Source organism: Saimiri boliviensis, chromosome 15 (genome assembly GCF_048565385.1).
Source record: "Saimiri boliviensis isolate mSaiBol1 chromosome 15, mSaiBol1.pri, whole genome shotgun sequence".
Classification (NCBI taxonomy): Eukaryota; Metazoa; Chordata; class Mammalia; order Primates; family Cebidae; genus Saimiri; species Saimiri boliviensis.
This window is the reverse complement of record NC_133463.1, coordinates 46,018,855-46,035,381: the sequence shown is the minus strand read 5'-3', so window position 1 is coordinate 46,035,381 and position 16,527 is coordinate 46,018,855. Positions and strand designations below refer to the sequence as shown.

The following is a 16,527-nucleotide window of genomic DNA, read 5'->3' as shown; positions in this document are numbered from 1 at the left end:
AAATAATTACATTTTGGTATATTCGTACAGTAAAATACTGAGCAAAAAAATGAGAAAAACTCCCCAAACACAGAACAATGTAGGTGAATCTCAAAATTGTATGCTGAGATAAAGAAGTCATGCCCAAATAAGAAACACTGTATTATTTTATTTGTAAATTCTAGAATAGGCAAAACTAATCTATGATGATAAAAATAGGAGTATTGGTTGCCTCTGGGAAAATGCCGTTGACTGGAAAGGGTCAGGGGTGTATTTTCTGGAATCATGGAAGTGTTCTCTATCTTGTTTGAAGTGATGCATTGGTGGGTAGATGCATTTATAAAAAATCATGAACTGCATTTCTAATATGTGCATTTTACTGTATGTAAATTATTTCTCAATTTTAAAAATATTCTGGAGGAGTAAATAAAAGAATTTATGTGTATAAAGGTGTATTCTAAATGTGCCTTTCTTCCTAATACCTATAGTGACTTAAGCTCTAGATAGGTGTGCTTTCTGCCTTCTCGTAATCAAGTCCCCTTGTAAGGCATTCGTTACGGAATGCCCCATTATCAAGTTCCACAGCAGAAACTGAGATGTTGCATCCTGTGATTTCCAAAACCTCAGCTAGCAGAGCCCTGGCCCACTTCTAATCCCTCTCCATTTGATTTATTGAATGCAACTCATCACGAAGAGTCTGACAAACTCAACATGTCATACACAACTAGAGCTTTTCTCATTCCAACAGCAGCCGACTCAACGATTAGTCATCTCAGAGATCAAAAATCTACTTTCTCATTCTAGGCTCATAAAGCTGAACCCAGACCTCAGCACACATCTTAAAGCCTGTTGTCAATCTATATTTTTTTCTTTTCTCTTCTATAAACCTAACAATAAATAAATGATAATGCTCGAACATCCACTTTGCATTTGTTTTATTTATTACTGCATGTTTAGGGATATCTTTTGGTTTCCAGGTGACCTGGTTATGCTCAAACATGTATTAACAGCAAGCAGGTTGCCATGGGAACTGAAGGCAACTGCACATTGAGATTTACAGGAGCAAAGGATGAGTGCTTGTCCTAGTTGCCCCAGGGCATATCAAAATTAAATAAGCACTAAGACGTGAAGTGAGGGGTGGTTATTATACAGTGAACAGTAACTGAAAGAATAAAATATTTTTCTCTAGAGATGTGGTTGTCAGAATCTGCATTATAATATTAGTTTGTTTGCTATAAAATATCAGATTTGGATTCTCTGTGCTTACCCACTACATCAGAAAACTTGATCGTTATATAAATATGCTTTATAAACATTAGTTACCCTCCTCCACATGGATTCACATCACATTGAGAGTCTATGGTTAATTGCAACTATTGGCTTAGAATTAAAAGAACTTGCTCTTCCTTTTCCTGTCCTCGAGGACACAGTGCCAAGCCAGTGTTAGCCTCCAGCCCTGGTTGTGGAAGGCAACAGTAGTCATGGTGATGTTTGAGCAGATGACAGCTAACGTGGGCAAGTTGCTCAAGGGTATCGACAGGTACAATCCTGAGAACCTGGCCACCCTGGAGCGCTATGTGGAGAGGCAGGCCAAGGAAAATGCCTATGATCTGGAAGCCAACCTGGCTGTCCTGAAACGGTACCAGTTCAACTCAGCCTTCTTTCAGACGACAGTCACCGCCCAGATCCTGCTGAAGGCCCTCACCAATCTGCCACACACCAACTTCGCCCTGTGCAAGTGCATGATTGACCAGGCACATCAAGAAGAACGGCCAATCTGGCAGATTTTGTACCTCGGGGGCCTGCTGAAGACCTGCCACTTCCAGACCTTCTGGCAAGCCCTGGATGAAAACATGGACCTCTTGGAAGGTATAATTGGCTTTGAAGACTCTGTCCGAAAGTTCATCTGTCGTGTTGTGGGTATCGCTTACCAGCACATCGACCACTGGCTGCTGGCCGAGATGCTCGGGGATGTATCGGACAGCCAGCTAAAGGTGTGGATGAGCAAATACGGCTGGAACGCCGACAAGTCGGCGCAGATCTTCATCTGTGGCCAGGAAGAGAGCATTAAGCCCAAAAACATCGTGGAGATTGACTTCGACAGTGTGTCCAGCATCATGGCCTCCTCCCAGTAACTCCAGGTGTTTAATAAAGATGTGTTGACTCAAAAAAAAAAAAAGAATTAAAAGAACTTTTAAAATTAACCAGTCCATTGACCTCCTTGATTCCAAGAAAGGGCCCAAGAATCTGAATCATTAAGAGCTCCAGCACAGATACTACTGATCTTCTCACTCATCCTGACCAACACAAACACATACTTGCCAAATCATAAAAAGTGGTTTTCCAATTTCTTTTTAAACACATGCAATGGCATGAAGCTCACAACCTCAAAAGAAAAATAGTTGTAAAATATGATTTCTATAAGATACCTAAATTGTAGGAGGTTCCATCTTCATTTGGTATCTTTACTGCAGATCAGCAAAACTCAGAGGAAGGTAATATTTATCTTTTTTACCTTCCTACACACTTACTAGCATGGGTATTTCACGTTTGCATAAAGCATCCCCATTATCAAAATCAAAATTGCTTATAATGGTATAGCTCCTTATACTTTATCAAATGTTTTCTCATTCATAAAATACTTCCTGACACAAAACATCTGGCCCAAATTTAGACAAACTACTGTTAAGTTTCAAAACATTCCATTAGAATATTTGATTCTTTGAAGAATTCAATACTTTCTATAAGCAAGCTCATAATTACATAGTATCCTAGAAAGAATACAAGGTTTAGACTCCGAAGTGCTCAACTTGAATCTTAAATTCACAGTGTACCAATTGTGCAATGTTGGACAAGATATTTAATTTCTCTAAATCTGGATTCTTTTCTTTGAAAGGTAGTGGTGATAATCATACCCAGCTCATGGGGTTGGAAATTATAGTTTAAACAATAATGTATGCAAAAACATTTTTAAATCATAAAATAATAAGCAATTATGTTTAATATTTTGAAGCTGAAAATTATCTCTTGTTTCCATTATTTTTTCACAAACAATGAACACTAATCCTAGAAAATGTAAAATGGTAATACCAATTATAGAAATAAAGACTGACATTCATTGATAAAAGAAGGTCACACAGTTAACATAGCTCAATAATAATGACTACCACTTACTGTGTGCCAATCAAATGCCAAGAAATCTGCATTATACTATTTGATCCTACCAAAAACTCTATGAGATAAATCTCAGCTCCAGTTAAGAGATAGTAAAGCTGATATTGTGAGCAAAATGTTTTTATCCACCAGCAACACATCCTGGAGCAAACCGCACTTCCCCGTTCCATGGCATCCAAGGGAACTTTCTATCACAGCTTCCTCACTCTCCCAGCCATAGGTGTGGACATCTGCAAAGTTTAGTCATTAAGACGTCTTTTTATGCAACTCCATACAAACTTTGGGGGGAAGCTCCCATTCTGAGTTGCTCAGAGAAGAGGATTTGCATTTAAAAGTGTTGTTGGTCATCTTGCCTAGTGAATGCCACAAACCTCTATGCAGAATAAAGTCAAACAGAGATCAGCAGCAAAAACAAAACCCCAGTAACATCATTTGAACCTGATCTAACCAAGCCTAAGCTTGGATGTCCAACTCCTCCAAACCCAAGTTGCAAGAGCAATGAATTCCCTTTTCATTAAGCCTATTTAAATTGCTGTGAAAGCATCCTGGAAGGAAATAGAATTAGCCCAGATATTCAGAGAAAAACTTAAATGAGAGGAATATTTACAGAGATATACATTCCCAAATGCTGTGAACAGTGGGAAGCTCTAACCATTCCTCTGGTTAAAGGAATAAGGAGAGGAAATACCGTTACTGTAGCTCAGTGAGACTGCAACAAAGGAGAACTGGACTCATGGGAATGTGCTGCTGGGGGATGCTGCCTAGGCAGACATGGACACTGAAGCAGGGAAGGAGCAGGAATGGGATGCAAGATCATATACATTGTCTCCTATCACTCCCTGATCTCCTGCAGGTGCCAAAGTCTACCAACATCAAACTGGCAAAGGGGCCCAACTAAGTACTCTGCAGGATCAGCATCACAGGACAGAGAAGGTCAGGGACTACCTGGGGAGCAGGAGCAGGCAGAGAAAACAACAGCACTATTTGGTTTCTTTGAAATCAAAGCAACCCACCTATTTCCTTGGAAACATGCCTAAGAGAAATAGCTAGTTAAGTGCTGAGGCAGGATTCAATCCAAGTCTGTTTCATACTGAAATCAATGCCCTTGTCACTGTTTCAAGTATTTGATGCTGATCTGTCTCTATATTAGATTGGTTTCCACTCTGCAGATCTCAGTGACAGAGTGCTCATGTCTTAAACTCTGTAAAATTTATGGAGTTACAGATCTCTCCTATTCTTTCCTGGCTTTTGTGATGTTGTACCATTCTGGCTTCATCTTTGAGATGACGCCATGACGCTAATGTCATCGTGAGTCAGTTTGCTGACTCACAATGATGTTAGATACCAACTAGTTACTCTTCTCTTCACCACATCAAGGAAGCAGCACTTGTATCATCCAATTTCACATCCATTTGACAGCAAAATGAAAGACGACTAAGTCCCCCAAGTAGTCTGGCATGATTTGTGAGCAGAAGAAGAGTGTATGCGAACCATGGGCAGAAGAAACCTTTAAAGAGCACACTGAACATCTGAACAAAATGGAAAATGTAACTGTAGAAGTTTCACATTAAAAACTGTATCTGTGGAGATATATTTGAGCTTAAGATTGTTAATATAGAGCTTTAAAATAAGGGATGCCTAATTTTGAACAGAGACATTATAACGTAGACTTACAGGCAGTACTAAGCTCTGTGTCTTCAGAGAAATTAAATACGGTCACATTGATTGATTCATTTAATTCATACAACAAATATCTATTGAGTGTCCATTATGTGTGAGATACTATTCCAGGCAAATCTTAGCCCTCATGGAGTTCACATTCCAGTGGGAAAATCAGAACATAAATTAGATACTATGTTAGATGCTGATACACGCTAAGGAAAAAATAAAAGCAGGTCAAGAGTTGAAAAAACCATTGCAATGTTAGAAACAGAGACCAAGAAAGGATTCACAAAGATAGTGACATTTGAGTAAAATGTAGGTGAGAGAGTGAATTATGTAAATATCATCCTAAAGAAAACATTTCAAGCAGAGAAACAGCAAGGGCAAACGTTCAGCAGTAGGCAAAGACCCCTTCAGGAAAAATGTAGAAATGTCTCATGACTAAAAGTACATTCCCAAAATAGTAAATAACTTCAACCAATCACACATATATTCTACGTAATTTATTCTTAGACTAAGCAATATAAATACAACCACATACACACACAAATACTCATCTTGCAAAACATATTTGAGTTTCATCTAGTATGTAATGAAGATATACATACCCAATAGCAAAATTCTGAGTAAAGTGAGGACAAAGAATAATATAAGACATGTACTGATGGCCTCATTATTATGGCACTGCAATTCAAGGCAGTACCAAGATGCATCTTCTGAAGCTTTGTAAGTCTTTATTCAAACTTTATACTACAGACATTCCTGTGGGAATTACATTTCCAGAAACATATACTAGATATACAGAGTAACAATAGTACAGAACATGAAAAAAAATACTGGGTAATCTGTATTTAAACAATGTTTAAGGTACAGTTGAGCTGGCAGAGGAGAAAAACAATTTGAGTCCAGAAATAAGAAAACAGTTCTAAAGAAATAAGCTGTCCCTGGAAACAGCATTTTTTCTAACAAATCTGATAATTCTTGCATGCCTAGAGCCTGGATTTAACAGTAACATGAGGACAGCAGACAGGAGTAATAGTTTAAGAGCAGATGTGAGACCCCACATAAAGTTAAGATAGCTGAAGTTAAGATTGCTGCACTTGGGCCTAGCGTGGTAGGTCACACTGTAATCCCAGCACTTTGGAGGGCCGAGGCAGGCGGATCACAAGGTCAGGAGATGGAGATCATCCGGGCCAACATGGTGAAACCCCGTCTCTGTTAAAAATACAAAAAAAAAAAAAAAAAAAAAAATAGCTGGGCGTGGTGGTGCTTGCCTGTAATCCCAGCTTCTTGGGAGGCTGAGGCAGGAGAATCGCTCGAACCCAGGAGGCGGAGGTCGCAGTGAGCCAGATCATGCCACTTTACTCTAACCTGGGCAAGAGAGGGAGACTCTAGCTTAAAAAAAAAAGATTGCTGAAGGATGACATGTCAGGGGATGAACCAAAAATAACCCGCTCCACAGAGATTTGTCTGGGTCAGTCTTGATTATAGATCTAACGATAAAGAAATACAAATAAAAATGACCCTACTTATAAGTAATCTAGATTATTCACTAGATTCCTCTTACTATCACAAGAGCAGCATGGAGGTAACCAAAAGCCCCCATGATTCAATAACCTCCTACCGGGTCTCTCCCAGGACAAGCCACATGGGGATTATGGGAGCTACAGTTCAAGATGAAATTTTGGTGAGGATACAGCCAAACCAAAGCACAGACCTATAAAGATTATAGTTAGTGAACATATGCAGAATATAAATTAAGCATATTTAATACTTTTACAGAAATCACCATGGGGATTGAATGGTTAAGGGAGTGACTATTAAAATTGAATTTGAAAAAAAACCAACTAGAGAAATTTAAAAATAAAAATACAATAATTAAAATTAAAATGAGCGAGTCAGTTAAACAGTAGTTTAGAAGCTAGAGGTAGAATTTCTGAATCAGAAAATTTTGAAAGAAATTGCTCAAAATTTATATAGTAATAAAATTGAATTTGAAAAAAAAAAACAGAGAAATTTAAAAATAAAAATACAATAATTAAAATTAAAATGAGCGAGTCAGTTAAACAGTAGTTTAGAAGCTAGAGGTAGAATTTCTGAATCAGAAAATTTTGAAAGAAATTGCTCAAAATTTATATAGTAACCATCACCCTCTCTCTGACTCACCCAGAGCTACTTCCAGTCCTGCAAGCTCCAGTCACGTAAGTGCCCTACACTGGTGTACCAGTTCCTTTTTATCTTTAATACCATAGTTTTACTGTACCTTTTCTATGTTTAGATACATAAATACTTATCATTGTGTAACAGTTTTCTACTGTATTCAGTACAGCAACATGCTTCACAGTTTGGAGCCCAGGAGCAATAGACTATACCAAACAGCCTATGCGTGTAGTAGGCTATACCACCTAGGTTTGTGTAAGCAAACTCTGTGATGTTTGCACAAAGACAAAATTGTCAAGCAATGCATTTCTCAGAAAGTATCCTGGTAGTCAAGTGATGCATGGCTGTATGAAGATTGTCAGATGAATATTTTAAACACATCTATCTATATGCTAATTGCAAGAGACAGATCTAAAACCTAAAAACAGAAAATTTGAAAGTAAGGGGATAGTTTAAAAATGGAAAATGGCCGGGCGCGGTGGCTCAAGCCTGTAATCCCAGCACTTTGGGAGGCCAAGGAGGGTGGATCACGAGGTCGAGAGATCGAGACCATCCTGGTCAACATGGTGAAACCCCGTCTCTACTAAAAATACAAAAAATTAGCTGGGCATGGTGGCACGTGCCTGTAATCCCGGCTACTCAGGAGGCTGAGGCAGGAGAATTGCCTGAACCCAGGAGGCGGAGGTTGCGGTGAGCCGAGATCGCACCATTGCACTCCAGCCTGGGTAACAAGAGCGAAAACTCCGTCTCAAAAAAAAAAAAAGGAAAATGATGGCAGTTTAGCTATATTGCTATCAAAAAAATAGACAAGTCAAAAAGATTAAGAGGCTCAATTCATGAGTAATATATAATAATCTAAATTTGTATGCCCTTAGTAAATTAACTTTTAAATCTACAAAGCAAAAAGTGGCGTAGCAACAATGAGAAAGGCATAAATCCACCACAACAGTGAAAATTTTCTCTCAGTCCTGTCAGTTTTTATAAACTATGCAAAAAAAATCAGTAAGAATAATGAGATTTAAAAACTTGATAAAATAGTTGTCATGGACATATATAAAATAACAGTAGACTGAACAAGAGATTATAGTATATGTTTATATATAAAATAATACATGACCAAGAAAAGTAAATTAATTATACCTAGATATATCAAAAGGATACATCTGATGAAGGCAAAAGCATAAGACAGTCATCCCTCACTATCTATGGAGATTGGTTCCAGGAACCCCGGGACACCAAAATCTGTGGATTCTCAAGTCTCTTATGTAAAATGGCATAATATTTACATATAACCTATGCACATCCTCCTGGATACTTCAGATCATCTCTAGATGAATTACAACACTAACACAAGGCTCACACATCATTTCATTTGCATGGATTCCAGGTAGTACTTAGTGAGTAGCAAATGCAGATTTTGCTTTTTGGAACTTTGGGAAATATTTTTTCCTGAAGACTTTTTACTTGTGGTTGGTTCAATCCACAGAGGTAGAACTCTCAAATATGGAGAGCTGGCTATATAGTTTTAAAAAAGCAAATCTCAGAATAATAGACATAATATGAATCCATGTAATGTTCAAACATGGGCATACTAAACAACATTTTAGAGACAGCATACATGTGGTAAAATAAAAGAGAAAATGAATAGTGTGTTTAGCACAAAATCCAGGAGAGTGGCTCATTCTGGGTGGGAGGAACAGGCACATTCAAAAGAGAGAGTCAAAGGATCTGGTATAGGTTTTTAAAATAGATAATTGATGCCTAAATGTTTACTCTCTGTTATTATAATTTTTGTTGCTCTTTTTAAACTGTGGTTGTACATGTTATAGATGCTTTTATGTCTGATATACCTCACATTAAGATATTGAGAAACACATGTACTAACACACACACAGAGTCTAATGGAAAAGCTGTACTGAACAGAATAAGTGACTTTCTGCAGCCTGCCCACTGAGCTATAGTCAAGTCTCACATCCAAATCATAGATTTTCCTGCTGGAGCACAAATCAACCTCATCCTACAGGGAACAACTGTGACCACATTGGGCCTACCTAAAATGGAGTCTTTTCTGCAAGAGTTTTGATGATAAAATGTCGTGGTCAAGAATCTAATAATTTTTTTATTTATCATTTTTAATCATTATGGACACCTAAATTGTACATATTTATGGAGATACATGTGATAATTTGATACAAGCATGTAAGGTATAATGATTAAGTCAAGATAGCTGGCACATCCATCACCTCAAGCACCTATCATTTCTTTGCGTTAGGAACATTTCAATTCCTGACACAGAGTTTCAACTGACAGTTGACTGAATCCCTCCTTAACTGAATATTGTATTGTATATTTGAATATTGTAGATTTCAAAATAGTTCACTGACTTATACAATGACTCACAACTGACTTACTTTGAAACATACAAAAAATTACTGTTACCTAAATGACACAAAAATATTTCTCAAATTTGCGATGGGACAAATGTGATGAGTTTTACAAGCAATACTGACAAGGGGCCTGGCTTTGCCCTTGTGCTACAATATGTAGCTAGACAGAAAAAACAGAAATAGGAACTACTGGAAAACCAGATTATGAAAATGCAGGCAACTTCAAGAGTTCTAGAAAATACTTCACACACACATACAAAAACATTAGTTGGGAGACTCTTGAAGAGCGTTAGAACTAAGACTTACCTTAGTAACTGAAGCAAAATCCATTAACAACCTTTAAGCACAAACAGGAACTTGCAGGGGGCAGGGGAGGAAGCAATCATTATTATGGGTAAGGATGTTCCAGTTTTGAAAACATTTTGATCTTCAACTCGTTGCAAAATTGATACATATTTAACCTTATTTTACAGAAAAGAAAACTTATATTAAAATATATTAGAAATCCTTTTGTAAAAGCTATTCACTAAAATGTCTATCCTTCAATATTTATCAGTACAAACATGGTTACGAGTCAGAGTCATTGCATCGCAACAGGCTGAATTTCAAGCATTGAATATTTAGTACCTTATTTTTATTCATACATATCTTGCCCTAATTTCTAAATATAGTTGAGAAATTTACTTTAATTATCTCTGTTCTCCTGTTATTCTCAGCCCCATGCTACTGCATAGTGTGAAATTTATATAGAGAAGGAAAGCTAATAAAATATGTGGGGCTCAGAGGCTGAAATCAAATTCAAGTTGTTAAACTAATTTAAACACATACACACACACACATGCACACACACACACACACAATTTTAGAGGATTTGGGTTGGCTTTAATTGTAAAATGTTTTAAAATGAATTCCTCCTCTTACTAGAATCAAAACATAGAACCATATCAAGGTAACAGAGTCAAAGCTGAACCAATAAGTGTTGCGGCTCTGTGAAGGTCAATAAATAAGAAATCTCATTGCCCTTAGATGGTTACACCATGGCAGATTGGAATTAGAATGGCCTGGAAAGATATGCTTTATTATACACATTTTTTTTCATTTTTTGAGACAGGGGCTCACTTCATCAACCAGGCTGGAGTACACTGGTACAATCACACCTCATTGCAGCCTCGACCTCCTGGGTTCAGGTGATCCTCCCACAGCAGCCTCTCGGGTAGCTGAGACTGGCTATTTTTTTTTGTATTTTTGATAGAGATGGAGTCTCGCCATGTTACCCAGGCTGGTTTTGAACTCTGAACTCAAACTATACACCCACTTCAGCCTCCCAAAGTGCTGGGATTACAGGCATAAGCCACTGCATGCGGCCCTATTGTACAAGTTGGAAATGAAATATTCTAGGCTACTTAACCTGAAAAGCATTTTCATACCAGGTTTATAGATTCTCATTGGGCATAATTTTTTTTAGTTTCTGTTTACATACAGACCTTAGAAACTGATGAAATTAATGGGCTAGATTCTACCCCTAAGGCATATGATTAAATACTCTCTCTTACCTAGAAGAGTGTGGGTTAACATGAATTTATTCTGGCACAAGAAGTAATTCCAAATATGCAAATGGGAAGGGTCATTTTTTTAATATTGTATTTTCTCAAGTATATTTCCCTATTTGATATTCAAACTCCCCCACACCCTACCCACTTTCAGCCAGCTAGTCTACTTCTGTAGGATCAACTCAGAAGAGAAGTATGTGAGGGCAAAGAGGAAAATGGAAAGAGCTTGAGGCTTAGGCCAAATATTTGAAAAAGTGAAGATTACGGAGTGAGAACTACCTTTGAGTCTCCAAATGTGTGCCCACACTGGGAAGAGTTTGGAAGAAAGTAATGGAAAAGGAGGTAACGGAAACAATGATATTGAAGAGGCTGGGGGATGGAGGAATTTCTAAAGTAACGGGCTACATGGAAGGACATATTCAAACAACCTGAAGCTGTGCAAAAAAGAAAATTGATCTATGCTTGCAGCCTCTATTTAGGTGAGTGTGAACATAAGTAACAGGCATCATTGGTCTTCAGTTGGGACTTCCTTCTGATAACAGTCAGTGCTCCTTCAGGAGACCACCAGCAGGAGTAATGCCCTCTGTGACCTGAGTCTTCAGTTAGTTCCTATTGAACTTATTCCATACAGAAAATGCTTTGCCACATGCCAGACAAGAGGAAGTCAATGAGAAAGGAGTGTGGTACAAGATACACAGGGTCTGGTGAGGGAGCAGGTAAGGACTTGGCTGGTAGTGGCAGATCTAGAAAAAGTAAACTCCATTCTCCCTCAACAAAAACTCCCATGACCACTACATCTCCTTTCCAGCCAAGCTGTGCCAAGGAAAATAAAATGTCATGACAACACTTATCATGCTTATGAGGAAAAGATTTTCTCATGCATAACCTCATTCATCTTTACAAAGTCTGTAAGGTACGAAGGTCAAGTTCTATTGTTATCCCCAAATTACAGATGAGTAAAACTCGAGCTCTGAGTTTATGTATTTTTCCCAAGAGCACCGAGGCAGAAGGAGGTCGCTGAGTCAGGACGCATCTGGTACCAGTGCTTTCATCCTCTGTGGTCTTATCGTTTGCTCACTACTGCTTTGGCCCTACACAGCGGTGTGGTAATACAGACAGCCACCTATGGCTTAAGAGGCACTGACAGCCCCACCCTCCCAAAATGTTTCTCCCCAGACCTTCATCAATTCCAGAATACCTGCCTTAGAGACATTTCTTTAAATTCAGGCAAGGTCTTTAGCAGTTCCTTGGCAAAATGATACCACCCATCAACCCATTTATTTCAACACAGCCTCCATGAATTGAGAACTCCATGGCACAGCACTGCAACCTTGAGAAATTTAAATGAAAGAATGGGCAATGTGCCTACTAGGAAGTGGGAGCTCAACAAATATAATTTTTTCTTAATTGAAAAAAAATCCAGAAGCCCTCCATAACATGTTTTTGACCCAATAACATAATTCATTTGCTTTCCAAAGAATAAACAAATAGATAAATAATAGCTATAAAAAATATAATTTTATAAGTCTAATGGTAAAACAAAATTTTAGAAACACTTTGTAAATCCCAAGAAATCTGAGTCATTCTGAAAATAATGAGCATCTGAAACCAATATCACAAAGGAAAACAGTTTACTGAGTAACTTCAACTCTCCTATCAGTGGTAAAATACTAAAAATTACTTTCACTGAAATCACTAACATTATCAGGTCCCCTAGCTTTGTGGCATATAAGCATAAAGAATAATACACCCTGGGAATATGTAGAAACCTAGATTAATATTGAATGAACAGCAAAGGATAAACAGGACTTTCTGCCCTCCTCTCACTAAAGACAAACACAAACCGCAAGCTGAGATGGAGACATGAATCAAACCAATGAATGCACACATTGTTTACCGCACTACCAACAGGGCTTTTAAAATGTCAAAAGAAAAGTATACTTTAATAAAAATGCATAAAAACTGTGCTGAAAAATTAATGTAGCACACTGCGCAAATAATCTCACATATGAATAGAAAATTGAGATTAACTTCATGCATCAGTAAACTTCAGGTGACAAATCACCGTGACAGTTTCTCTCCCTCTCACATATCATTAGAGGTCTTTGGGGATAGTTGATACATAATGGGGGTCAAAAATTTTAACTTGCACAACTTGGATATGCAGAGAAAATGTTATTTTGTTCGTTTAGAGTTTTTCTCATGCGTCCTCATTCTCTGGTTAAAGGAAACATTCTTAATGGATATCTAACCCAGTTTAAGCCTACTTTGATTTAATATCTTAAATAGTCTTTTCAGGCAATATTCAGTCTCTCTTGTGGGAGAGAGAATCTCGGTCTCTCAGATTTCCTTTGCATCCCCTTACTTAGAAAGAAGGCAATTGAGTGTATGAGTGGGGAGAAGAGTGTGAGTGGATAGACACAGTAATCTTGAGCATGGTGTTCTGGTCTCCTAGATGATGTTGTCTTGTTAATCTGGCTGCTACATCTGTGGCTGGAGTCTGCAACTGCTCTCTTTCTCCCTCCCAACGATCCCAGCCCAGTTTACTCCCTGAACAAGTTATTCTCACTTTGGTGCCTGCTGGCTCCAAAAGCCTGAAATCCCCTGCTAGCCTCTGCTATTTAGACCTCAGAAGCCACCAAAGCAGTCTCCAAGGCTCTCCACCCAGACTCCTTGGGATCTGAGAGTGGCTCAGGAATGCTAACCCTAGGGGCCTCTGGCTCCTTTAAAACTCTGCACTGTGATCAAAATGAAGGTGTATTTACTACAGGAAAAGTTAGGGAGGTTCTTTTTTTGCACAGCCCCAAAAAGGAGTCAGGGGCTAGAACCTGCTCCTTTCCTCCCTCACAGTGCATACCCTGAGTCTACTCTCCCTAGTCCACAGAGAGGAAATGCAGGCACACATCCCATCAATGTGCTCTCTCGCTCTCTCTCTGTCTCTCTCTCTCTGTCTCTCTCTCTCTCTCTCTCTCTCTTTCTCTCTCTCTCTCTCTCTCTCTGTCCCCTTCCTTGGTTTTACTTCTATACGCTGTATCTCTCAGGCACATGGATTTGCTATCATGAATGAAAGGATAACTTCTCTGCTATGGGATCCTCTGGGTGTAATATCTGATATGTTAGAGGAGGGAGGGAAAGGATTTGGAAAACCATCTCTCAAGATCATAGTCTGGTTTATAATGCTCTTATTTTGCTTTAACCCTGTTTTTTTATGTCAGATGTTATATATCACTCCTTTTTTCTCTTCATTATTCTTTAAATTCTCCTCTTTCTTTAGGCCAATGACTGTCTCAGGTTAACTGGGGCAAAGATCATGGACTCAAAAATTAAAAGGCACATTAGTAATTTCAAAAATTATATTGCTCATCCTCTTGTTCATATATTTGCCAGGCTGTTCCCAAAGTAATCATTACATATTAACTCGGTGTAGAGGGTGACATGGTTTGGCTCTGTATCCCACCCAGATCTCACCTTGAATTGTAATAATCCTGACACGTCAGGGGTGGTACAAGGTAGAGATAGTGAATCATGGGGGAAGTTTCCATCATGCTGTTTTCCTGATAGTGAGTGAATTCTCACAAGATCTGATGGTTTTATAAGGGCTTTCCCTTTCGCTCCACACCCATTCTGTCTCTTGCTTCTCTGTGAAGAGATGCCTTCTGCCATGATTGTAAGTTTCCTGAGGCCTCCCCAATCATGCAGAACTGTGAGTCAACCAAACCTCTTTCCTTTATAAATTATCCAGTCCTGGGTATTTCTTCATAGCAGCATGACAATGGACTAATAGAGATGGGTGTGCAAAAATATTATTTTATATAAACATTCCATTACATAGGATTTCTCAGAAGGTGAGTTTCTTTTTGTTGTTTGTTTCTAACATACAAAGCCTGGGGTAGATTATTTTGCTTACCATTATTTCTCTGGCATTACCATAAAGAAAAACAAGTTCCTAACTTCATGGCAAATGTGATAACTGTGAGGTAACAAATATTAACACAGCTTTTACAGATGATTGGAGTAAATGGAAATGTTGATAAATAGAATGTTGGTATGGGAAGTGTGTGTATCGAGGACAACGTAGCTGCCTTTGAAAGGTGTAAATGGTTTAGAAGTGGAAGCCACATTTGCTCCATATGACTGCAAGGAGCAAAATTAAGATCAAGGGAAGAGTTAACAGAAAAAATAGCTTTCTAAATATCAAAGCCGACTAAATGTGAAATTGGTTGATACCTTGAGAGTCAATATTTATAGCATAACTGGGGTTATTCAAGCTGGTCCAGGTGACCATATAGTAAGTATACAGTGTTGATTATGTAAGCATGTTAAGCTTGTTTTCAACACCCTGGGTGTCTGTGCTTCTTAGAGTCTTTAAAGCTGAGATGACAAAAGATAAAAGATAAAGAGCCAAAGGAACATGAATGCTGCTGGCAAAAAAATTGGCCATGGCGATTCTTTGATGGTAATCACTGAGTCATTGAATAGGAAAAAGTCAAAATGAGCTATTTATGACAGAATAGAGTCTAAATCACAGTTTATGACAAAATTGCTAAAAGCAAAGCCATAGAAGAAAAACCACCAGGTTTCAGCAAAAGGTGTTACAAAGAATTAAAGAAAGTGAAACCCACTGATTTCCTGATTTGGCAGAACATGAGAGAAAAGCATCATTGACAAGAATTCTGAAAATAGGGAAAGAAAAGGTGTAAGGTATAAAGCTATAATGGTAGCAGTGGTGTTAAATTTAAGATGATGCCCACTTTTGAAGATTTACACCAGGCATCCCCAAACTACGGCCCGCAGGCCGCATGCAGCCCCCTGAGGCCATTTATCCGCACTCCAGGAAGGGGCACCTCTTTCATTGGTGGTCAGTGAGAGGAGCACAGTATGTGGTGGCCCTCCAATGGTCTGAGGGACAGTGAACTGGCCCCCTGTGTAAAAAGTTTGGGGACACCTGATTTACACTATTTTAGTGAGTCCCAGGCAATCTCAGATTATATCATCATTGATTCTTTCTTGTTTTTCTTTAGAGTTCTGCCAGGGGTGATAACAGTAGATAAGACAGATCACTGGTAACTGTTAACAGGTCATTAGCTAATAACAGTAGACAGGTGTTAGAAGGAAGTGTGGAAGGAGAGGACAATTTGAAGGATCTAAACAGGATGCTGCATCGCGGGTCATCTTGTCACAATGTCATGATCTACAAGCCACGTTTGTCAGGTCAGTAAGATTGGCTAGTGCTGGATGAAGTGGAAGTCAGGAAAGGAATGAAAGCAACATGCACTGAGCAAGTGCCAGGGGCCAGCCACGGTGAGAAGAATTGTTCCTACTGTTCACTCTTTAATCCTTCACTTCTACCCTAATAGAAAGTATTACTAGCCTCTTTTCATAGTTAATGAAAATGAAACTGAAGCCCAGAGAGACTATTCCAGGTCACACCATTAGTAATTGGTTTCTGGTATTTTAAATCCTAAAGCTCATCATCTTTCCTTTACCTCGTATTAGCAAAATGTGCTCAAGCATGAGCAGATAGAGATAAGTGACAAATGATGCCAGAGATAGGAATCAGGTGGTAAAAAATAAATCAAGTTGGAATGGATTAAAAACAATGAGGCAGATGGGAG

The 16,527-nt window shown here is 38.5% G+C and overlaps 1 protein-coding gene across 3 annotated transcripts; it reads left to right on the top strand.

Annotated features, from left to right (window-relative positions):
• The first annotated feature begins 1,460 nt into the window (after positions 1-1,460).
• Positions 1,461-2,151, top strand: LOC101048293 (eukaryotic translation initiation factor 3 subunit K-like). 3 transcript variants are annotated; one of them, XM_039464652.2, is made up of 2 exons: positions 1,461-1,517; positions 1,617-2,151. In XM_039464652.2, exons 1-2 carry the CDS (start codon positions 1,461-1,463, stop codon positions 2,112-2,114), a joined length of 555 nt encoding a protein of 184 aa, XP_039320586.1. In that variant the 3' UTR covers positions 2,115-2,151. The 3 variants fall into 3 exon arrangements, with proteins under 3 accessions (XP_039320586.1, XP_039320585.1, XP_039320584.1); XM_039464651.2 differs by having other exon boundaries at positions 1,461-1,883; positions 1,962-2,151; XM_039464650.2 differs by having other exon boundaries at positions 1,461-2,151.
• The last annotated feature ends 14,376 nt before the right edge of the window (positions 2,152-16,527 follow it).